The following is a 24,322-nucleotide window of genomic DNA, read 5'->3' on the forward strand; positions in this document are numbered from 1 at the left end:
TGTGTGCGTTCAAATTCTAGAGTGTGCTGATGTAACAGCAGTATGCTCTGGTGCGGACAGGAAGTGGCACCCAAGATCTACAATGATGAAATCTGAGCCTTCGAATCAGAGAAATTGGACGTCTTCCACTGTTTCCATGAAGCAACGAGACTTGCTTTCAGTCCACGGCAGGGCCATAGGAAAGGGGCACCCCTCCCGCCCCGCCGGCCCCAGCCCAGCGCCCTGAAGCCCGGGAGCCCACCTGGATGACGAAGTCTCTGCCCCGGAAGTCAGCGATGGTCCTGGGCAGCCGCGTCCGGCCCCACACGAAGCGCAGGAAGAGGGAGCGCTCCGTGTTGGAGAAGGACTCCATCACCTCCCAGAACCACTGCGTCAGGGACGCGGACGGCTCGACCCCTTTGTACGTAGCCACCGACTTCAGCAGATGCAGAGGGATGTCTGGGCTGCCACACACCTGCAGAAGGACACGTCAGGGCACCCGGCGCCTCGGGCACTTTGGCTTTGTGAGCGCCTACCCTGCTTCTCCCTACTGAGCCTGTTCTGGGTGAGGGGAGGTCCCACCAGCCCCAGTGGACAGGAACACAGCCCTGAACCGGAAGCGGTGAAGTGCAGGTGGGATGGGACACACACTCCCCGCTGCTGGAGCCAGCACCCGGACACCTAAGCCTTGCAAGGAAGGGTCGGCTAAGAGCGGACGGGCGGTCCCGGTGAGCGCGTCACCAGCAAGGGGCACCCGCAGGCGCTGTGCCTACCATCGTCTCCAGCTCGCACCCAGTGAACAGAGACAGCAGGGGGACTGGCACAACTCGGGCCATCCCCTCCCGGACAGCAGCAACCTGCTCATCAAATTCGTGGAGTCTGAAAGAAAAACTCACCTTACACCTCCAGCTTCGGAGGCAGTGACCGTTCTGCCGATGCCAAGCCCGCCTCATGCACGGCCGTCATCGGCACCCAGCTGGGAGCGACCGAGAGCACCGGGTGCGGGGACAGAGGCAGGCACGGGCGGCCCGGCCCTGAGTCCATCTCGATCAGCACGCACACTGGACCGCGCAGCCGATGACTGCCATGCACACCCCCAACACCACCCTCCACATCTGCAGGGAACCCAGCAAGGACTCAGTCAGGCTCCGCAGGACCAAAGGGGGTGAGAAGCCCACCTGTGGGGCCCAGGCCCAAGGCACTGGGCAACCTTGGGCAGCACTGCTCAAGCGCTTGTGACAGCAACTGCGGCTCGGAGGGAGGCAGACACAGCACCTGCCAGGACCACCCCAACCAGACTCCAGCAAGTGAGGCCTCCAGGGCCAGGCACCGTGCAAGCATCTGACAGCACAAGTGGGCAGTGGAAGCGGCAGTGTGGCATCAGCCTGCCATGTCCCACCCGAGTGGCCACCCCAGGCACGCGTGGCCAGACGCACCCCGTCCTCGCAGTGTGAACAGCAAGCACAGAGGAGCACACGGCCCCGCCAGGCAGTCCGCTAACAGACAGAGTGCGCCACTTCCAGCCACGATACTCTGACTAGACTACTACTACCCCGACTCCTGGTCACAAAACAAGCCTGGCAAGCACAATCAGAAAAAGGTGAAGGCAAACCCACTAGGGTTCTGCCATATACAACACTTCTTTACAAACGCAGCTATCCAGCTGGGATGTAGCTCAGTGGTTCGGCCGCCTGCCTCACAAGTGCAAGGTCCCGAGTTCAATCCCCGGTACCAAAAAAAAAAGGCAGCTATCCAAGCACCCATTTTCTGTAACGTCTGCCATCTAGGAAGTCAAAGCGATCAAGGAGATGACCACCCACCTATAGTTGATTGCCAGCCGGACGTACTCTGCACGGTTGTCCAGGGTGATGTGTGTGTACTTGGAGCTCAGCTGGATGTCCTGGCCACTGGCACTGGGCACCGTGAAGGGCAGGCTCATGGCCTCAAACTCCTCTGAGGTGGCTTCGTTGTCACGGATGTACATGAGCCCAGGAATAAAGTCTTTATCGACCTTCGAGGAGAAAGAACGTGTGCTGAATCGGGGTTTTCCTGTACCTCCGAGCACAGCCCATGCCAAGCCCACTCAATCACGGTGGGTGTGGGCGCGGGTCTGCCTCAGGGCCTACTTGGAGGATGCAAGTGTGTGGCACACACCAAGGAGCTGAGGGGATTCATAGTCCCACAAGGCTCTTACAAAGTGCCGGCAACTGCCTGCCAACCCTCCTGAAGCCCTTCTGAGCAGCAGGGCAGCCACAGGGACGGCCGGGCCTGCGTCCACCCTCCCATCAGGCCCGGCCCTCCCTGTGAGCCTGAGGTCTCTGCACAGGAAAGGCGGTGAGCCTCCTCGGTGACGAGTCCATCACGTCCTACACGCCACCCAGCCTCACGGACACAGGCGTCCTCTGGACCCAGAAGTGGCCAGCAATGAGTCAACTGGGTACCCAGGGTGGACCACAGCCCGGGCACGCACCTCACTGAGGTCCGCGATGGTCAGGCTCATCCCAGCCAGCTGCTTCCACACAGGCTCAGCGAGGCTGAGGCTCAAGGGGCTCCCAGTCCGGATGGCGATGCCCAGCAACACTCCTGGTCACGGAAACATAAGGGACAGAGGACACTCGCCGTGGATGACAGGATGCCTCCGTCCACTCAAACGGGCCATGCAGCACCTGCTCTGCACTGAGGCCCAGGGCCTTTTAAACCAGCACTGCCCAAACATAATGACTGGGGTGCACACTTCAAACAGCGTGCCCTATTCTAAATCCATAATTCCCTTGTGTTCCTAGCAGTGAAGCAATTCCCAGCCTCTAAAGGCACAGTAGCGCCAGCGCCTCTCCATGACGGTGGGTGTTCTGCCGGAGCAGCCGTGGGACCCCACAGACAGAGTCCTCTAAGAGGCTCACATGGGGCAGAGGGCACCGGGCACTGGCCCACTGCCAGGACCACCCAGCGCTCACCCGACGCTGAGTCGCACGCAGGTCATTTAGAACACGCACACACAGTATCTCTGAACTTCTGTGTCAAAAGGAGCTTCCCAGGCGACTGGAAGCCCCGTAGGCACGTGGAAGGCTCCCGTTACCAAGCCCTCAATGTGAGGCAGACTCCACCACACCCGTTCACTTCCACGACATTGGGAATCACAAATTAGTATCACTTTACAGGGTAAGGTCTCCGAAGTTCAAATAAACATGAAAATATCCACTGTCCCTCCCAGGACAGCGCAGACTGCCACACAGGCGCACCCAGAAAGCGGAACATGCTGCTGTGCACGAGCGCCTTGGCGGCCGGGTTGAACAGGTAGCAGTCACGGTTGGCCCCAGACTCATCCCTCCCGTTGGGCGTCACGATGAGAAGTGGGGTGAGTCCGTTCTGCAGCTCCTCGCAGATCTCCGCTATGGACTCGCTGTAGCCGCCTCCACAGTCATCCACAGACTCCCCTGGGGGGACACAGTGTGTGCAGGCCGCCGCCCACCGGAGGCAGCCTGGGCACCTGCTCCCGCCCCCGGGAGACTCCCGCGTACAAGCTCTCACCCACAAACTTGACCTTCCAGACGCGATGAGGGAGGAGGAGGCTGTCGGGACTGAAGGAGCTCATCTTGGCGCACATCTGCCCGAACACAGACTTGGTGCCGTCGGGGCCGGCCAAGCCGCCTTTACTTCTGGAGCGCTTGACCTGGAGAGAGGCGCGGAGAACACAGGGGCTGCTGCCCAGGAAGCCCACAGCAGGGGGCGCCTGCAGAGGACCCGGCTCCTCAAGCCGGCCCGACCCCACGCTCACGCTCACACTCACCTCACTCCATGGACTGCCTACACTGCACAGGGTGCAGATGCCGACGGTTCCCACCTGCAGAGCCGGCGCAAGCAGAGCTGCACACGCCCCTCGCGGCCACCGTGGGCACCCTGGAGACGGCTCCACTGACGAACCCAGAGCATCGTTCCCTCCGGGCTCTCCTCCCCTCTGCTGCCCCTGAGCCCCAGAGGACAAGTGCAAAGTCCTCTGTAGCTGCGAGTGTGTGGGAGGCCGTGCACGATGCCTGCCATGGGTGCGGCCACAGCCCTCACTCCCCTCACCTGGTGCAGCACCCCCAGGACAAGCGGCGTCTAAACAGCGGCCCAAGATACCGCACTGTTCACACGGGGCTAGGAGACCTCCACCTCCGCCTCCGCCTCCACCAGTGATGTCACTTCGAGGCCACAGCCTCCACGGGGCTCCACAAGCAGCCCCTTCCTGTGGCCTAGGAGGACTCAGTCTCCAGAGCTCAGATTCAGACTGAGTAAAATCTCACACGGGACTGTGTTCCTCCACTCCTCACGGACTGTGCCGACCCCACGTCCAGCGCCAGGCCCTGGCATCCCGCCCCCCACAGCCACTTTCTATGTCCACAGTGCTCATCCTGAGACTTGGGCCAGGCAGACGAGGGACTGCCGTGCCCTGGGGCCAGTGCGGCTCAGTGAGGGCAGCAAGGCTCTCCTAGAGTTCTCGGCCCTGGCTGTCTTCAGGGTCACCTAGGAAGCTCGGCCTATGGGGATGACACATGAAAAGCTGAAGAAAAAAGCAGTATTTTTACACTAACTTCCAGCGAAGCCCTCACCACCTTAAACTAACTTCAAGTGAGTTCTAGGTTGAGTTTAAACAAGTAATTCTCCTTATAGCATAAATAATCATAATCAAGTCTAAAAATAGAAGAATGACGAAAACCCTGATGAATCCCAGCTCTTAGGAGGCTGAAGCAATAGGACTGCAAACTCAAGGCCAGCGGGGCTACTCAGTTTGACTCTGTCTCAAAATACAAATTTTAAAAGGACTGGGGATATACCTCAGTGGTAAGGTGCTGGCCAACATGCACAGGCCTGTGGGTTCAGTCCCCCAAATTGAAAAAAACAGGCAATAAAGAGTTTCCTACAGGAAGAACTCTTCTCTGAACCACACACTGAGCTACTTCCTTTCAACCTCACAGCTACTCTTTGAGCTATGCATTATCCCCAGGACACTGAGCTACACGAAGGAGAAGAAGTCAGTCCAGAAGATCACAGTTGTCACAGCTCCTATTAGACCACTGTGCTGTCTCCCCTCCGCTGGCCGCATCAGCGAGTAAGGGCACCTAACCCCGGCTTCTCTCAGAACAGCAGCCATGGGGCAGGCACCTCACTAGCAGGAGAAAAGCCTGCTGTGCTCCACCAGTGGGGCTCCGTGCTCCTGCTCCAGCTCAGTGCTGACTGTCGTCCCGTGCACACCCTGGATTCACTGCACATTTCCCCCGTGCTCTATTTTAGTCAAAGACACTTCTATTCCCACATTTTGGAAACTTCCTAGCTTCAGGAGAAGCCACAAGGCCCTGCACCTCACAGCGGCCTGGCTGGGGTGCCCCGTGGTCAGCTCACATCCACACTGGCTAAGGGTGTCTACCTGCCTTTGTAAAACCCTGACAGAATCTGCCATCTATCCAGCGTGCTCTTGCAAACATGTAGTGAACACTTTTGGAACATAAGCCTAGGGGTACAAAGACAAGAAGGAAAGGATTCTTGAAAATATAAAATGAGAGGGAGAAAGGAAGGGAGGGACAAGAAAAAAAAGTAAAAGTAGAAGGGAAAAAATGGAAACAAAGCTTTTGTACATAGGGAGAGGAAAGGGAAAAGGTGAGACGAGAGAAACCCAGAGGCGTGTGCCCAGCCTGGTCAAGACAGCCAAGGCTCACGGCATCGTCGGGCCCTGGGGCCCAGGTGTGTGCCGTGGCCCCAAGGAGCCTGTGTCTGCCGAGGCGGTTACTGGGCCAGGAATGCACCAGGGTTTGCAGTGGATGAAGTGTCAGTCACTAGCTTTCCTTAACTTGTAATGTTTATAAATGGTCATCCAAGGTGGGGAAATAAAAGCCTTTCTATGAACCTGATTATACAACCCATTTGTCTGTGCCGCTCGCTGGCTGACCCTGATAATCTGTTACTCTGATGTTAATGGGGAACCCAGCTCTACCAAGGTGGTCACATGCGCTGTCCAACAAAGGACAAGAGCTTAATGTCTTAATTCAAAATGCCCCCAAGTACAACTCTGAAAAAATTCCTAGTCATGGAATCAACATCAGGGTAAAAATCATGTGTTAATAAAAAGGCTCGGAAACAAAGAATTTGTTCTTCATGGCTCCTTGTTTCCGATCCAAGAGGCAAAGCCAATTTCATGTGCGTATTAAATGTCAAATGCCACATACTATCATAATCGGTCACTGGGATTCCTCTTATTTTTAATTAGTTTTTTAAACTGTTAAGTCTGTGTACACACGGCAGCAGTGCAGATGCAGAAATGGCCTACTTTTCATTCCTTCTGAGACAGCCTTTGTAACTCTGGCCTACTACACCGGAAGAGTCCCCGAGCTGGGAGGCTGTGAGGGCAGCAGGAAGGGAAACTATCGCAACCTACAAGTGATGTATGCACCTTAATCCAAGGTGGTGACGAAGATACCCCGTAACAACCCTGCCTGGCTCAGGAGGGGGGCAGTCTTTAGCCCACTGGAAGGCACTTCCAGAGTAAACTCGGGCACAGCCCTCAGCACACAGGTGCCAAGCACAAGCGACTCCAGAGAGTCTGAGTGTGTGACACACAGGTAGGATGCACTGAGTAGACAAGGGTAATCTAGCTTTGCTTACACAAACACACACCCTCCACGCATACAAATGGCATGGGGGTGGCTGCCACTATGCGGTGGGAACAGGGCTGACTCTTGTTCTTCTCTTTTTTTGCTTCTCTGTATTGATGCTCTGGGGTTATCCGAAACAAGCCATTCTTTTACATTCCTGTCTGGAAGCCTCAGCATCACAGAAACACACACACAGGAAGTGGCGTAGAGGAAGGTGGCACCCACTGTGTCGTTGGGGCCCGTGGAGGGTGACTCGGTTCTCTCCCTCTGGCACCAGCAAAGCACCACTGTCAGCCCGGGTGAGCCGTCCCCGTGCATTACCTGGATTCGGTTCAACTCTACGACAGGACCATGTTGACGATCTCGCACCATAGTTGCTTGCACTACTTTTCTGAAAGCCGCCTCCTAAAATGTGTCAGACAGATAACAGAATCTGATCTAGAACATATCAACCCACAAAGAAATCATGTCATTGTTTTGTTTAAAACCTTCAGTTCCTGAAAGTCAGACTTCCCTAGGAAGAGAAGGCTCACAGCCTCCCTCCCAGGCTGTGAGGCCACAGAGGAGCAGCCCAGCACAGGGCCTCGGAACAGCTGGGCATGCAACAGCGAGGGCCAGGGCCTGCACGCATCTCTGACTCAGGGATGCAAGGCCGGGCTCCCCGCCAAACTGCAGGTCCACTTCCCACACAACAAAGCAGTGGTGGGTCAAGGGGTCCTCGAGTCTAGCCAGACCAGGAGGGAACACGCTGAAGCCACACACAGCAACACCTGTGTGCCCACCATAAAGGAGGACAGAGCTCTGGAGCAGGCAGCCACACCGACAGGAGGCAGAGGATGTGAGGGACGCCAAGGAGGAAGGGTCCTTGGGAGCCCCACCCCAAGCCTCTCCACTACCTACTCTCCAGTGCCCTGCCCATTCCTCGGGCAGTTCCCGCCCTCACAAGCAGCCCTGCTCCGTCCTGCTGCACCCTCTCTGATGCTCTGAAGCAGGCAGTAACACTTCTCCGGGTGTCTGAAGCACCCACCCCAGCTCTCTGCAGGGGCTGCTGCACAATCCCTGCTCACCACGCTGCTCCACCTGCTCTGCCTCAGCCCAGGCATGCAGCCCGTGCAACACTCACTTTTCCCTCGCTAGAAGGAAAGGTGCCTTTCCCCCTCACTGCCCATTGTCACCTCCACTCTGGGGGATACAATAAAGTAAATGTGAAAGCAATTCAATTTGCTACTTTCTGTTACTGATAAATAGTTGAAATTAAGCTTCATATCGTTTTACCTGCCCCCATTTCTTCCTGCTCCCACCACTGAGAAAGGCTCTCATCCTCAAATACAACCCGCAGCACTCAGCACGGGCTGAGGACACATGCAAGTAAATATGTGTACCTGTCTTGCTCAGCAGAAACTGTTCTGGCCAAATGGAAATAAAGCCAGTCCTTAAAAAATACCTGTTTTGACAGGACTCCGAATCATTTAAACTTCATTACAGCATTAAGAACAGATCATATTCTTTGATGAGAAAATATATCATAGAATCACACGCTCTTCTGGGTTAGAGACCCCAATTCACCTTCTATACTTTTTCTCCTACACAAAGATCCCTCTGCTATAAATCCTTTCATCAAGGTGCTTGTCACTTCTGAATCAGGATTCCATTTCTAGAAAGCTCTAATTATTAAAAATGTCAACAGGTCAAAACCTGCAGGTGTCTCATTCCTAAGTCTACCCTCCGCTCAGTCACACTTATCCCAGGGCACGCCCTGGGAGGGCTTCTGGCTACGCCACCTGTGACTCTCGGCACCGTCTGCTGGATGTCCGTGGAGGAGGAGTATGCTGAGTCGGTGTGGGAAGCAGACGAAGCCTGGCTGGCAGGCAGGCAGAGAACCACTGCGTGAGTAAAGGCTCGGTTCTGGGGAGCCCCAGGCTCTAACCATCCTTCTGGGGTAGTGGGATGAAGGGATTACCAGGGAAGAACGCAGCACTGTACTATTCATTTGTAATATAAACTCCAAAAAGGAAGAGATGTCTATCTGATTTTTCATACATATATTCTAAGTACTCAGAACGTAGGCTGGTACAGCCAACACTCAGTGGACGCTTGCCGAGTGAGATGGATTCTATGGTCTATGTTCCCAGCACTGCCGTATTTCTTGGATTAAAATTTGCTAAAGACACCAGGGTCACCTATGTAAAGATTTCTACAAAAATACCTTTCCCTGGGATATCAGAATCCCCCGAAGAGTGTCAAATCCAACAGAAGGCCCAAGTCCAGTCTCGTCAAGAGAGCCCTCCAAGTCGAACATGGGGATACAGGGGCAGAAGAGCTCCGAGATGTGATGTAGCAGCAGCAGCCGGTTCCTCAGGGCAATTATGGGGATTTCTTGCAAATGATTATACTCCATGGGGACCTGAAACATTTAAACTGTGCTATGTCAACGCAGACATGAAATACCCAGAACAGCCAGTTTTTAGACTTCACCCCAAAACAGAAGCCCTACAGTATCTGAGTTTGCTTTGCACAACTTGTTTCGCTTCTAGAATACTCTGGAGAGTCTGAATGAGCCAAATAATACAAACCACAGTGAATGATGAAAGTATTAGTATACAGAAATGTATCTCTATCTACTAAGAAACATGTGAGCCAGGCACGGTGGCTTACAGTGTTGGTAAGGAGGCTGAGGCAGCAGGGTCACAGGTTCCAGCCCACCCTAGAGAACTGAGGGACTTAGTGTGACCCGGTCTCAAAATAAAAGAGGGCCAGGGATATAGCTCTGTACAAAGGCCCTCACTTAAATCTCCGGTGCCATGAAAACAAACGAACAAATAAAAACCCCAAAACATGTGAGGCATGTACTACACAAAACAATTTGTGTAGTTTATAAGATACAGAAGAGAAGGCGACACACTGATACACATATGATGGTCCGCATGAATAGTAAGGTGTTAAAAGCACTGTGTTATAATGCGAGTCTGAATACATAAAAGGAAGTACATGTGGCTTCATGAGCATGCAATTTGCAGGGCTGAGTCTACACCATGGACCCCTTCCCACAACCCACTCCACCAGGACTCACCTGTGCAGGGAGCTTGCCAGCACTGGAAGGCTTGCTGGTCGACCAGGCAAGGGTATGTGCTGAGCCACAGGCTACACGGTTGACTTTCTTACCCTGAAGAGCAGCTACCAGGCGAGGCCTCTGGATAGCATTTGTTGTTCCATCTCCTAGCTGTCCCTCGTCATTGTCACCCCATGTATAAACCTCACCTAAATGAAGTAAATGAAGAAAAAAACCTGGATACCAGGAACAGTGAACCCACAAGTGCAGATGCCTTTCTGTCACAATGTCACTGTTCACTGTCCTTCTACTCCATGTCGGTGATCATCGCCCTGAATACCAACCTCGTGTGTGGCTTAGCTGTGAACACACTCATCGCACTCCAGCAGAGGAGAGAAGGCTGCCTTCTGGGGCTGTGCACAGCCCAAGCTGGCCAACAGGCCTTCTCTAGTTGGCCAAGAGCAGTATAAGACTCTGGTAATTCTCTATCAAAGTGAATTAAAACAGAGTAATATCCCCAACAAGCCAAACTGTTCTTGCATATTAAACAGGATGGAGAGTCAGTTTTCAGAAAAAGCAAATCCAGTGTTTAAAGAACATGTAATGCTTCACACAAATTTACTCTTTGTGTTTTATTTCTGTCTACACGGGTTATATTCACAGTAGTACCCCAGTGCCAGTTCAGAACACAGGAAGTCAGCCCAGGTTTCTCCTGCCACACTTGTGACTCCTTTCCTCCTCGGTACATCTGGATCCCATTTCCCCACTGTCCCTCTCGGTGTGTAAGCAGGACCTCATAGTTCCCTTCCTCCTCTGCCCTGCACTGCATCCGTAATGTGTTCAGCTGACCCCACTGGACTACCCCACACGTGAGAGTACCTCACTCTCCAGCTCGGTAACTCCCTCCCCACCCCTCCCCACACCTGTGCAGAGATAACTGCCTCAAGTTGTGGTGGACATCCACTCGACGGCTTTAGGCCTGAGCTGCAGAGTGCAGGCAAGGCTAGGAAATAAGCACCCTGCTCTTCATCTCATGGCCTCGTGCATTAGAGTCATGCTTGCTGGCTGCAAGGCACACTGGGGAGGCTTCGAGGAGCTGTAAGGCTCATCAGTGGATGTCGCCAGAGGACACGAAGCTCTTTTCTACCCTAATCAGCCGTGATCTCAACCTTGTACCTTTATAGTAGGGTCCAGTGTGAAAAAAGTATGATGATTCCCATGAAGAGCAAATGTTATGTCTACAAGACGAATAACTGTACGGAACATACACACATATTCCTTGGTTCGAACCAATGAAATCCAGGGCACAGTGACCACAGTAACAATGAGCAAATGTACCACCTGGGTTTTTCCCTCTAAATGCCCTCTCCTTAAAGACACCAGCCCTGCTTGTGAAAATGGCTAACTCTAGGCTTGAAGCATAGAGAGTACAGAAGTACAGATTATTCTGTGTGCCGAAGGAAGGAAGTACTCAATGACAGGGACATGTCAGAAGGAGATAAAGCCAGCCAAGGAGAACACAATGTGAGCATCAAAGTAACTAGTAATAGGGCCAGGGATTTAGCTCATTGGTTTCGCCGCCTGCTGCACAAACGCAAGGACCCGAGTTCGATCCCCGGTACAAATAAATAAATAAATAAATAAATAAATAAATAAATAAATAAAAGCTTAAAAAAAAAAGTAACTAGTAATAAATTATATACAACCCGCTGAATGCATTAGGAAACCATGAACCCACTCAGATATAAATGAGTTAAATACAACACTGGATGAGAAAAGGGTTACTCTTCCCACATAATCATTAAAAAAGATGTTCACGCCAGGGTTTAGCTCAGTGGTTCCACCACCTGCTGCGCAAGCACAAGGACCCGAGTTCGATCCCCCGTACCAAAAAAAAAAAAAAAAAAAAAGATGTTCACAGTGGAAAAGCCTGACTGACACTAACTTAATCAAGTGGGTGAGTTAATGTTATCAGTGAGGCGAATGCCCAGGAAGAAGAGAAACAGAGGTAGCTTCCGCATGACTGTGAGTGAGTAGATTCAGGGGAACAGAAGAGAGATTATACTCTGTGGAGAAAAAGAGAAGAAAAACTCTGAAAGCCAACAAAGAAGCGTCAGGAAATCTACATAGCACAGGAAATCGGGCCAACACAGAAAAAAGTGATAAGCAGCTTGCAGTGGCCCCCAGACACAAGGTGGGAGCCAGACTCCACAAGCTTAGTAAGGCAAGCTGCAGAGAGGGCAGGGGACCCCTAGTCCACCTCAGGAGAAGCCGCAGTTCACACACCCCTGGGATCCAGTTCCGGGGTTTGGTCTGGGAGCCACTCAACCTGCACCACATCCAGCTCTAGGGAAGAAAGTCTACACAGTGCCAAGCAGCTCTCAGGCTTCAATGGCCAGGCCAGCACAGGGGGTCCTGCTGATGAGGATGGAACTGCTTTGGGAAGCAAAGGGCTTGGGACAGTGAAAACTGAGGGTCCCTGTGACTCCCCACCACGTGGCTGGGAAAGATTCGGACACAGGCTGCTGAGGCGAGTGGCAAACCACCAGCAGGCTGTGCCCTTCTCCAAGCCCAGAAGCTGGTGGCCTGACTGCTCCTCACTCCACACTGAGGCATCCTGGATACAGGCAGTGGCTCCAACATCCACCCCGATCCTGGATGCACCACCTGCCCGGCATGGCACACGTAACAGGGAGATGCCGTGTGGCCGCATGGTCTGAGGGCTCCGAGTGGAGAAGGCCCATCTAAGGCAGAGGTCGGCGGCTGAGGAGGGCCCGCCTGGACACTCGCCACCTGCACCCTGGCGCAGGCTGCGGCCCACAGGCTGTGTGCAGAGCCGGCCCAGTCTCTACCTCCCTGGGCACACAGCCCGGGGCACTGCAGCGAATGAACACAGCCCAGGGAGAAGGCCTCCAACCCAGCACTTCAGCTACCACAATTTTTTGACTGGTTTTCTCCCTCTTTTTCTTTCCTCTCTGCTTCTCATTCACCCACTCTATTATTTTTACTTCATTGTATTTTTTGTTTTTGTTTTTTTGGTACTGGGGATTGAACTCAGGACCTTACGCTTGCGAGGCAGGCAGCAGAACCACTGAGCTAAATCCCTGGCCCTACTTCATTTATTTTTTAAACTTCCTTCATGTTTTTTTGTATTATACTTTAAAAGGACCCTTTCTCTTTCTTTTCTACTATCTTCTTTTTACTGTTATCATGATTTATTTTACTATTATTAATTTAGAACTTTTTAGGCTTTTTCTACAGTATTTTGATTCCTTTTCTTTGTAGCTCATTAGATGTCAAATTGTGGTATTTCTGGCAGGATTGTTACTGTATTTCCATAGCTAATTTACCATCAATCTATTGTTTACTATTTCTATTGTTCTGTATTTTTCATTATTTTTTTAAAAGTGTTGTTTCCTATCCTATAATTTGACAGAATATCCCCCTCCATCTCCCATCATCAGTCTTTTTCCTCTTTTCTCAGAAATTATTTATCTTTTTTGTCTGGTTTTTTGAGACAAGGTCTCATTATCTAGTTCAGACTGGTCTTGAACTCACTATGTAACCCAGGCTGGCCTCAAACTCATGACGATCCTCTTGCCTCAGCCTCTCAAGTGCTGAGATTATAAACACACCCTACCTGGCTTAATGTGGTTCTTTTAAGACTTAAAAGACTGTTACTTTATTTCTATAGCTAGGTGTTTTTTTTTCAGTACTGGGAATTGAACTCAGGACCTTGTGCTTGTGAGGCAGGCACAGTGCCACTGAGCTAAATCCCCCACACACCCAGTTTTCTATCTAGTCTATATATTGTCGTTTAACTTTCATGAAATTTTTACTACTTCCTCCATATTTTTATCTTTTTTGTATTGTACTTTTCAAGGATTTTTTTCTTTTTTTACAATCAGTTTTACTAATTTTAGCTGGTTAGGCTATTGTGTAACACTTTTGATCTCGCTCCTTCTTTTGTTAGTGTCATGATGGTGGTAGTTCTTAAAGAATCGTTTCTGTATTTTATTGCAGCTTTACCTCTGGTTGTGGCTGTTAATGTTGTTTGCTTCCTTCCCCTGAGTAGCCCTGGGGACCATGGCTAGCACCAGAGCCCAGTGAGTGGGTGGACTGCTGCAAAGCTTTGCCCACAGTCCATTTGGGAGAAACTGCATCTTACTCTAGCCACAACCTAGTCCAGCTCCGACTTTGGCAGATACTTCAACCTAAAGAACAGGGAGGTAAAAGTCCCCACCAACAACATACCCAGAGGAAGGCACTATGGGCTAAAGCCTGGAGCTGCCCTGCTCAGCATACATGCCCACAGCAAGAGCAGAAAGAAGTAACGCACTGCTACAGACACTGCACCTATAAGGGCTTCAGTATGCCTGGCTCCCATATCTCTGCAGATAACACACCAATGACAAGATTGAAGGTGTCACCACAAGGGCAGCACTCCACATACTCTGCTCTTTACAACACATCTGCATGACTACCAGAGGGACCCCACCCTGCAAGTCACACAGAAAGAGCTAGTCTCACCACACACACTTATCACAGGCAGAGAAGTCTCAGGGCAGTCACACAGCTAAGCCCAGACAGGATTAGTTTAGACCCTTCTCAACAAACCACCAGTGCAGGGGACATCATCAAGAGGAGGCTTCCTAAGAAGGCCCTCACGTATGAGTGGAAGACATCCCCATCCCACTAGAGGCACAGATGTCAATGCAGAAATACAAGAAACAAAAATCAACATGACATGGCTCCTCCAAAAGACAACACATCCACAGCAATGGTTTCCAATGACAAAATACTAAACCAATTATAAAAATGGACAGTGGGAACTTCCGAGAAAATGGCAGAGTGGTAAGCAGCAACAAATCAACCTCTCCTAGATTTGGAATTCAGACACTAGAAAATAACCTGGGGAAGGAAAGGAAGAGTGGTGGATCCTTGAGACTTAGGAAGGACCTGAAGGGAAAACTTGAGCCTACAGATAATTAGAGACAGACCACAATACAGAAAAAGGAAGGGACAACCAGAACTTTTCTCCCTGGCTCCTGACTCGTGGTGTGAGAAAGGAAGATCAAATCTACAGAGACACGGTGAAAGTGGTGACTCCAGAGGCCTCTAGGGAGAAACGCATCAGTGGAACAGAACAGGGGATGCTGCGCACTACAACAGCTGGTGAGTGACTCCAATTCACACAACTGCTGGGTCCCCTGGAAAGCATGCTTGGTCAGGCACCATGTCAGGGACGGGCCAGCTGAGCCTGGGCTCAGAAGCTGCGGGTCGGCTTCACATCAGGGCTCCCGAAGTTAAGCGACCATAGTGACTGGGTGAGGAACAGACTCGGGAGACGTCCATGGTGAGGAAGCTATGGGCAGGCCAGCTGGAGACTCCCAGAATGGTACAAGCTAAATGACTGAGGCCCCCACTCCATGACTAGATATCAGGCTCGGCCTCTGTCTACCAGCACAAGCACAGTCACACCCTGAATGGGACACTGCCACAAAACTATAGACCCCAGAAGATAATCACAGGCCTGAAATCACAGAGAAATGTTTTTGTGGTTGATTTGTTCATCTGGGTTTTTTTTCCTCTGATTGTTTTTCTTTGTGAGGGTAAAAATTATTTGCAGATTTTTTTTGTTTTGTCCTTGTTTTTTCATTCTTTCCTTCTCTGCTGTCTTCACCAGTTTCTTAAACTTGAGTAATCTTTCTCTGTCCTTCAGCCTTGCTTCCATTCTCTTTTTCTTCTTTTATTTCTCTATTTTTTCTCTTCTCCCTTTTAATTTTCTCCTGTTAGGGTAAAATTGCTCTGCTGAGTGGACATTTACTATATATAATTTTCTCACTTGTCTTAGATTTTGTTATATACTACAAATTTTATACATAGGGTTAAAAGTGGCAAATTATTAGTTATCACAGCTTGTCATTTCCCAGTCTGTTTGATGCTACTACTTTAGCCAGGGTGACATAGTTGCTGTGACCAATTGATCTTCCTTGTAGGCTAGATCTAGAACGTCTGGGGGATATAAACAATACTACAGTCCAGTACCAAAGAACTGGGTGTAAGCCAAATAGGCTGCAAACCACACATCCCTAAGAAACAAAAGAGGCAGGATCCTGGGACAGACTCAAAGGTTAAGAGCCAGCTAAGCCTAGAAGACATCTCTGAAAAGAAGTCATTTCCTAAAGAGGTCTCAATACTACTAATAAATCTACCTACCATAAGCAATTTATAAGTATCAATGGAGAAAACAAATAGAAAATGAGAAAACAAGATGAGAAAGCAAGATGCAACACCACACCTCCGGCTGGCCCCAGGGAAATCCAAGGGGTAAGGCAGTGGAAAAAATCAAAAGCTACCCAGCTGAACTTTCTGAAATGGTAGCAACAGAAGAAATAAAGCAGATAAATGAGTCTCTAAGAAAAGAACAAAACAAAAATAATTACACAGATAATTAAAGAAATGATGGCCATAATGAAGGACATGATTAGTAAATCAATAGTAGATACAGATTAAAAACAACCAAGGAGCTTAGGATAGTGATGCAAATAATGAACACCCAACATAGGAAAGAACTGGATTCCATAAAACAGATTTAACAGATAGCAGGGAGATTAAAAATTCTATTGAGAGAAGACACAGCATAGCCAGCCAATGGGAACACAGAATATCAGATCTAGAAGACAGGGTTCCAGTTAGCAATCATCAAATGAAAGACTTCTTAAAAATACCAAGTGCCGGGCCAGGGATTTAGCTCAGTGGTATCGTTGCCTGCTGCGCAAGTGTAAGGACCGGAGTTCGATCCCCAGTACAAAAAAAAAAACCACAAAAAACTAAAATACCAAGTGCCCATCAACTGGAAATTGGATAAAGAAGATGTGTTTGTTTTATAAAATGGAGTACTTCTCAGCCATAAAGAACAAGAAACTAGAGACATTTATAGCTAAATGGATGCATATTGAGGCCATACTCTTAAGTGAAATAAATAGGACACACATGTGTAAATACAAATAGTTTCTCTAGTGTGAGAAACTGAAAGTGTAAATAAGGATACACATGGATGAAATTGCCTAATAACATATTTCTCGGATTGTGTTTCCATCGCATGTCATACAACTGTATCGAAATTTAAATTAGGGAGAAGCTTTACTTATGTGGAGTCTGCTAGCTAACTGGAGTTTTTTTCCAGACCACTATTTGTTCAATGTTGGTTTTGGGGATCTTTATGAAACAAATTACATCCTCCGGTGTCTTGTTTGTGCTTGAGATGCTTTTTTAAGTTATATGGAAAAATGTTTAAGTGCTTTTCAGTTTTGTTTTGGTTGAGTTCTACTGTATTTGAATAATATTGTAGTTTTTTCCCCTTTCATTGTTCTTCTTTGAATGGTTTTAATTTTTGTATGTGTATGGGTTTGATAATAAAGTTATTTTAAATTTAAAAAAAACCAAGGGACCATAAAAAATCAATCCAACAAATGCTAAATGATACAAAGCCAAGTAACATATTAACTGGAATTAACTGGAATCAATGAAAAATCAGAAGATAGAACAAAGGACATAAAAAAACCTGTTCACAGAAATAATAGCAGAAAACTTCCCTAGCATGGAAAAAGAATTTGACATAGAGATAAGTGAGGCATCTAGAACTCCAATTAGCCAATCAGGAAAAAAAAAGAAAAAAGAAAAAACCTACACCAAGGCATATAATACTCAAGATTCTAGAAATTCAACACTAGAACAGAATACAACGGACCCTTGAATTTTGCCTGGCCTCACATATGAACAACTTGGGTTACGAATGGAATTTTAGTTTTAACATACAACCAAAGTCTTGAGTTACAATCCAATTGCCGGTCTTCTCCTGTGTGGGGTTAACTGAGAAATCCTGAGCCAATGTCTCTCTAAGGACACTGAGATCTGCCTGGAAGAAAGTGTGGCCTAAAATTATACAGGAGAGAGACTTTAAAGGCTGTGTGGAGGAGCTGAGCCTTCAGTTGACCCTGTGGTTGATGACATTGTAACTACAGCAGAGTTCAGAGGCTTCCAGGCAGACAGTGGTGATGTAGAGGAACTGGTGGAGGAACACTCGGAGGAACTGTCTACAGAGGAACTTCAGCAACTTCTGGCTGAGCAGCAGAGAATGGCAGCTGAGGAGCTTTCTGAAGGGGAGGGAGAGTATCAATAATCACTGTAACAAAGCTCTTCCTCTGAAATAAAGGAAATCCTGAAAAATTGGACAGAGCTACAAACATTTGTAGAGAAGACCACCCAGACAGAGAAAATTCCAATCATTGCATCACTTGCTTAAAGACAATGTCATGTCATACTAAAGAAACAGACAACCTTAGACCACTTTTTAGTTCTGAAAAGGTTGAGACCTAGTGAGCCAGAAGCAGGTCCTAGTGGGCTACAGACTCTCCCAAGGATAGGAAGCACACCAGAGAGGCAGATTCCTGATGTTCTTACGGAAAGGGACTCTCCTTCCACACAATAACCACCTTCCATTTCATCCTCTCTTCCTGCAAGCCAAAGATGTAATGGTGAGTACAGTTTGAAATTATTTCTGGTAAACTAGGCACATTTTATAACTTTTTGGTGAATACACTAGGAAAATTACTGGTGTTCTAGTAAATTACGCACATTTTACAACACTTTTTATTATGAAAAGGTTAGTTAAAGGGTGCTTTGGGAGGTTCAGAATGCATTATGGGTATTTCCATAATTTTTTATGGGAAAAATAGTCTTGACTTACAACCAACTTGAGTTACAACCAGCCCCAGAGTATAAATTGAGTTTGTAAGTCAAGGGTCCGCTATACTAAAAGCTGTTAGAGAAAAGAAACAAATCACCTATAAAAGAAAGCTCATCTGAATCACAGACTTCTCAACACAAACCCTTCAGTCAAAGAGAGGATGGAGTGAAGTATTTCAAGCCCTAAAAGAAAATAACTGCCAACTAGACTGAGGTACTCCACAAAATTACCTTTCAAAATCAATGGAGAAGTAAGATATTTCCATGATAAAAAACACCTGAAGAAATTCACGACCATCAAACTAGTACTCCAAAAAGTTCTGAAGGATATTTTAGAAAAAGACAACAATTCCAATACCAATAAAATGAATCCACCTGGCAAGGCAAGCAATTAAATACAAGGGAAAGAAAAGGAATCAACAACAGGAAAATACTATGTTGACATGGACAAGTCAATAACTATCAGTTACAATCGTAAATGTGAATGGTCTCAATTCACTAATCAAAACAAACAGATGGGCAGAATGGATCAAGAAATAAGATCCAACAATATGCTGCATACAAGAAATACATTTAGGGTTGGGGATTTAGCTCAGTGGTTCTGCTGCCTGCCCCGCAAGTGCAAGGACCAGAGTTAGATCCCCGGTACAAAAAAAGAAGCATATTTAACTCAAAAAGAAATGTACAGGGCTAGGGATTTAGCCCAGTGGTTTCGCCACCTACTGCGCAAGCGCAAGGACCCAAGTTCGATCCCCGGTACCAAAAAAAAAAAAAAAAAAGAAATGTATAGACAGAAAGTCAAAGGATGGAAAAAATATTGCATCCAACAGGAACCTAGGAAAAAGCAAAGTTAGCTATTCTATTTGTAGACAAAATGGATTTCAAGCCAAGCCTGAGCAGGAGAGACAAATAAGGTCACTACATACTTGTTAAAGAAACAATCCAAGAGAAAGACAAAATAATCATACATATATATGCACCAAATACCGGCACACCCATGGATATGACAAATCAGATAAGCACTAATACAATTATCATGGGGGACCTCAATATCCAGTAACAAATAGATCAACTAGACAAAAAAAATCAACCAAATATCAGAGCTGTACAAAACCTTTGAACAAATAGACTTAGTAGAAATCTAATGCTCCACGCAACAACACAATAATCTTCTCAGCAGCATGCAGAACTTTCTCCAAAAGAGACGATATACTAACTCACAGAACAGGCTTATGTAAATCCAAAGGAACTGAAATTATCCCATCCATATTTTCAGATCATAGCACAATGAAATTGGAAATAAATGGCAAAAGAAACCATAAAAACTGTATAAACACATGGAAATTAATAACACCCTCCTGAACAACCAATGGGTCTTAGACGAAATTAAAGAAGACATAAGACAGTTTCTACAATTAAATGATAATACCAAAGGGCCAGGGATTTAGCTCAGTGGCACTGCATCTTCCTTGCAAGAGCAAGGTCCTGAGTTCAATCCCCGGTACCACAAAAAAAAAAAAAAAAAAAAGATAATGCCAATATAACATACCGGAGCTTATGGGACACCATGAAAGCTATCCTACAAGGGAAATTTATAGTGGTGAATTCCCACATCAGAAAAACAGAGTCAGCTCAAATAAATAAAATAATGTTGAGCCTCAAGTTTCTATAAAGCTTCTACTATCACCACTCTTGTTCAATATAGTTCTGGAAACATTGGCCAGACCAATTGGACAAGAGAAAGAAATAAAAGGAATAAGGATAGGAAAAAAAGAAGTTAAATTATCACTATTTGCAGATGACATGATACTCTACATAGAAGATCCCAAAAACTCCAACAAGACTTCTAGATTTAATAACCAAATTCAGTATCGTAGCTGGATACAAAGTCAACACTCAAAAATGAATCACATTCCTATATATGAATAACAAACTCAAGGGAGAAATTAGGGAAATAACACTTTTCACAATAGCATCAAGAAAAATGAAAGACTTAAGAATCAATCTAACAAAGGAAGTAAAGGACCTTTACAGTGAAAACTATAGTACTCTGAAAAATAAAAAACTGTGATGAAAGAGGATATCAGAGAATTGAAAGATACCATTCATGGATGGGCAGAGCCAATCATGAAAACAGTCATACTTCCAAAACTGTCATACAGATTTAATGCAATCCTAATATTCATATGGAACCAGAAGAGACCCAGAATAGCAAAATCAATTCTGGGCAACAAAACCAAGGCAAGTGGCATCACAATCCCTGATCTGAAGTTCTACTAAAAGCTATCATGAGCCAGGGGTGTAGCTCAGTGCTGCCATGCCTAACCAGCAAGCACAAGGTCCTGAGTTCAATCTCTCATACGGGGCTGGGGTGGGGGATCACCACGACAAAAACAGCATGGCACTGCCGAAAAAAACCAAAAAACCCAGATCCGAGGATCAACAGAACAGAAGATGCAGAAACAACTCCAAGCACACTCAGCCACCTTATATTTGACAAGGGGGCAAACACCTTCCCTGGAAGAAAAAGATGGCCTCTTTAACAACTGGTGCTGGGAAAACTGGCTCCACAAGCCAAATACTGAATCTAAATCCATATCTCTCACCACACACTAAACTAAAATCAAAATAGATCAAAGATCTAAATGTCAAAACAAACACATTTGATCTGCTCAAAGACAAAAGAGGTAAACTCTTGAAGTCACAGTTGTAGGCAAAGACTTTACAAACAAAACCTTGCTCACATAGGAAATACTACAAAGAACCAACAATTGGTATCACATCAAATTAAAAAGCTTTTGCAAAGGAAAAGAAATCACCAGCAGAGAGAAGAGACAATCGACATAATGAGCAAAAAAATTTTACCAGCTACTCCTCAGACAAAGGATAAAAATCACATGATTATCTCGACAGATGCAGAAAATGTCTTTGACAAAATTTAACATCCTTTCATGATAAAAGCTCTGAGGAAAACAGGTACAGAAGGATCTTACCTCAACCTAATAGAGCCTGTATAAAACATCACATTGAATGGAGTAAAACTAAAAGTATTTCCTCTAAAATCAAGAGAGATATGGGTGTCCACTGTCTCCACTTCTGCTCACCATAGCATTCGATTAGCCAGAGCAATCAGGCAAGAGAAAGAAATAAAGCAGATACAAGTAGGAAAGGAAAAAGTCAAACTGTCTCCATTTGCCAGTGGTATGAACCTTTACTTAGAAGACCCTAATAACTCTACCAGCCAGTTGTGGTGCCTCCCTATAATCCTCACACTTGGGAGGCTGAGGCACAACTGCCACGAGTTTGAGGCCAGTCAGAGCTACATAGTAAATTCAAGGCCAGCCTGATCTCTATAGCAAGACACTGTCTCAAAAAAAAAAAAAACCTACCACAAGCCTTTTAGATCTGATAAATTCAGCAGGACACAAAAATCAACAGCTTTTCTATATAATGATAACAAATCTGCAGAGAAAGAAATCAGGAAATTAATTCCATTCACAAAAACTCTAAAATAAAACACCTAGAATCAACCTAACCAAAGAGTCAAAGGATTTCTAAAACAAAAATTACAGAGTTCTGAAAGAAAGAAACTGAAAAAGACACTGGAAGAAGAAAAGACTCTCCATGTTCATGGATCGGCACAATAAATATTGTTAAAATGGCCATATTACTAAAAGTGATCTACAGATTCAGTGCAATCCCCATCAAAATACCAGTGACCTTCAAAGAACTAGGAAAAAAAATCCTAAAACTCACACAGAAACACAGCAGCACTGCTGGAGGCATCACAATAGCTAACTTCAAAACACGCTACCCAGCCACAGTAATCAGACAGACATGCAGACCAAGGAACAGCATGGGGACACAGAAATGACTCACACAACTACAGCCACCTGGTTCCTGACAAAGGGGTCTGGATACCCACATGTGAAACTATAGACTCCATCTCTCATCCTGTACGAAAATCACTTCAAAATGGGTTAAAGACCTAAGTGTAGGACCTGAAGCTCTGAAACTGCTGGAAGAAAACACAGGGTAAACACTTGAAATCATAAGCATGGGTGAAGATTTCTCAATAGGATTCTAACAGCACAAGAAATAACAGCCAGAGTCAACAAAGGGACCACATCAAATTACAAAGCTTTCACACAGCAAATAACTGACAGGGAGAAGACCTACAGAATGGGAGAAAATCTTTGCCAGGTACTTTTTTGACAGAGGATCAATATCCAGAACTAAAAAAAGGTAACAAAAAAGCAATTACCCCAGTTAATAGGCTAATGAATAGACACTTCTCAAGAGGAGAAATACAAATGGCCATTCATTCAGTAAAACGTTCAACTTCTTTAGCCATCAAGGAAATGCAAATCAAAACTGAGATTCTATCTCACCCCAGTCAGAATGACTATCAATAAATCCCAGTGAGGGCTGGGGATTTAGCTTAGCGGTTTCGCAGCTTGCTGCGCAAGCGCAAGGACCAGAGTTCAATCCCCAGTACCAAAAAAAAAATTTTTTTTTAAAAATGCCAGTGAGAATGCCTGGGAAAAAGCAACCATTATTACACTGTTAATACAAATTAAGTTAGAGGGCTGGGGATTTAGCTCAGTGGTTCCACCGCCTGCCTCGCAATTGCTAGGTCCAGAGTTTGATCCCTGGTACCAAAAAAAAAATGTAAGTTAGTATAGTCATTAGGGAAATCAGTATGGAAGTTCCTCAAGAAACTAAAAATAGTGGTATCATTCAATTCATCTGTATCATTTCTCAGTATATTCCTGAAAGAATGAGTTAGCCTATTATAGGGATACCAGCACACCCACGTTTACTGCAACCAAATGTGTAATACTGAACTCATCCCAGAGGAAAGCGGGTTTCAGCATGGGTCATGCTGTTTGTACGCAGCTCTGCACAGGGAGCCGTGCTCATCGACCAGCCAGAGGCCCAGGTCCCCACCAAAGACCGGGCTGCGACTGCTCCGGCAGCTCTTTCCTTCCAGCCGCAGAACGTTCTCTATCCACAGGTGTGGCGCCCCAGGCTGAAGACAATGGGTCCAAAACTGCCCAGCAGATGGACCCTCCATACACAGCACAATCCCCTGGGGCCGCCCCATCCACAACACAATTGCCCCCAAACAGCGCCCCCAGGTTTATGGGCCTCGCTCAGAAGCGCTGACCCGGCCTACCATCCTCTGTGCAGCACACACAGTGCAAGGACCCAGTGGCAATGGCGATGACTTTCTTGCCCTGAAGCCCTTGGACCTGTCGAGGTCTTCGAACGTGGTCATCAGATCCATGGCCCAGCCTGTGATAATCACCTTTGCCCCTGCACACAAAGAGCACGGATCTCAGAGGAGAAGGACATCTTATTTCCACTCTGCCACCCTCCTGGTGCAAGCCCTGAATGCCTGCATGCAAAAAAGCTTGCCACAGAAGTTATGCTCCGGTCTACGGAAAGGCGGTTGATGCAGCTTCAATTAAAAATATGATTTCAGTGGGACTAAATAAACAGAATCTTACCACGTATAAACTGCTCCAGATTTGGTAAGGGCAACAGAAAACTGGGACCCGCATTCCACTTTAACCACTCCAAGGCCAGTGAGAGACTCGATCTAGAGAGAGAGAGGTCCAATCAGACCGGCTCCAGCAAGAGCACTGTTGGCTACTGCAGCCACACTGAGATTTAACTACATCCAGTAGGAACTCTGAAAACCAGTGCCTATGACAATATTTAGGTCAACTCTAAATTACATTCTACTTAACCAAGGCACCCTCAGGAAGTGGACAGAACAGCTGACAGCTGGCAGGTATGCTGGTAACAGGATCCAGCGCACGGCCCCAGGAAGGGGGTGTTTCACAGAGGCTGCAGCCCTCTCCCAAGACTGAGTGGAAGCACATTCTCCAGGCTCCTCGGACCCTGGGCC

The 24,322-nt window shown here is 47.2% G+C and overlaps 1 protein-coding gene across 4 annotated transcripts in view; it reads right to left on the reverse strand.

Annotated features, from left to right (window-relative positions):
• Nucleotides 1–24,322, reverse strand: part of Herc2 (HECT and RLD domain containing E3 ubiquitin protein ligase 2) — a 184,582-nt gene that overhangs the window by 1,740 nt on the left and 158,520 nt on the right. For all 4 annotated transcript variants that reach the window (XM_004872187.4, XM_004872188.4, XM_087210102.1 and 1 more), the window contains exons 82-92: nucleotides 23,919–24,010; nucleotides 23,585–23,724; nucleotides 9,676–9,863; nucleotides 8,812–9,009; nucleotides 6,927–7,010; nucleotides 3,508–3,649; nucleotides 3,219–3,413; nucleotides 2,450–2,562; nucleotides 1,800–1,990; nucleotides 753–858; nucleotides 242–454 (exon numbers count right to left, since the gene is read on the reverse strand). In XM_004872187.4, coding sequence (XP_004872244.2) covers nucleotides 242–454; nucleotides 753–858; nucleotides 1,800–1,990; nucleotides 2,450–2,562; nucleotides 3,219–3,413; nucleotides 3,508–3,649; nucleotides 6,927–7,010; nucleotides 8,812–9,009; nucleotides 9,676–9,863; nucleotides 23,585–23,724; nucleotides 23,919–24,010 — 1,662 coding nt within the window. The remainder of the gene's footprint in view (nucleotides 1–241; nucleotides 455–752; nucleotides 859–1,799; nucleotides 1,991–2,449; nucleotides 2,563–3,218; nucleotides 3,414–3,507; nucleotides 3,650–6,926; nucleotides 7,011–8,811; nucleotides 9,010–9,675; nucleotides 9,864–23,584; nucleotides 23,725–23,918; nucleotides 24,011–24,322) is intronic.

Source organism: Heterocephalus glaber, unplaced genomic scaffold (assembly GCF_053883595.1).
Source record: "Heterocephalus glaber isolate CG9 unplaced genomic scaffold, H.glaber_assembly_v1.0 deba00001111, whole genome shotgun sequence".
Taxonomy (NCBI): Eukaryota; Metazoa; Chordata; class Mammalia; order Rodentia; family Bathyergidae; genus Heterocephalus; species Heterocephalus glaber.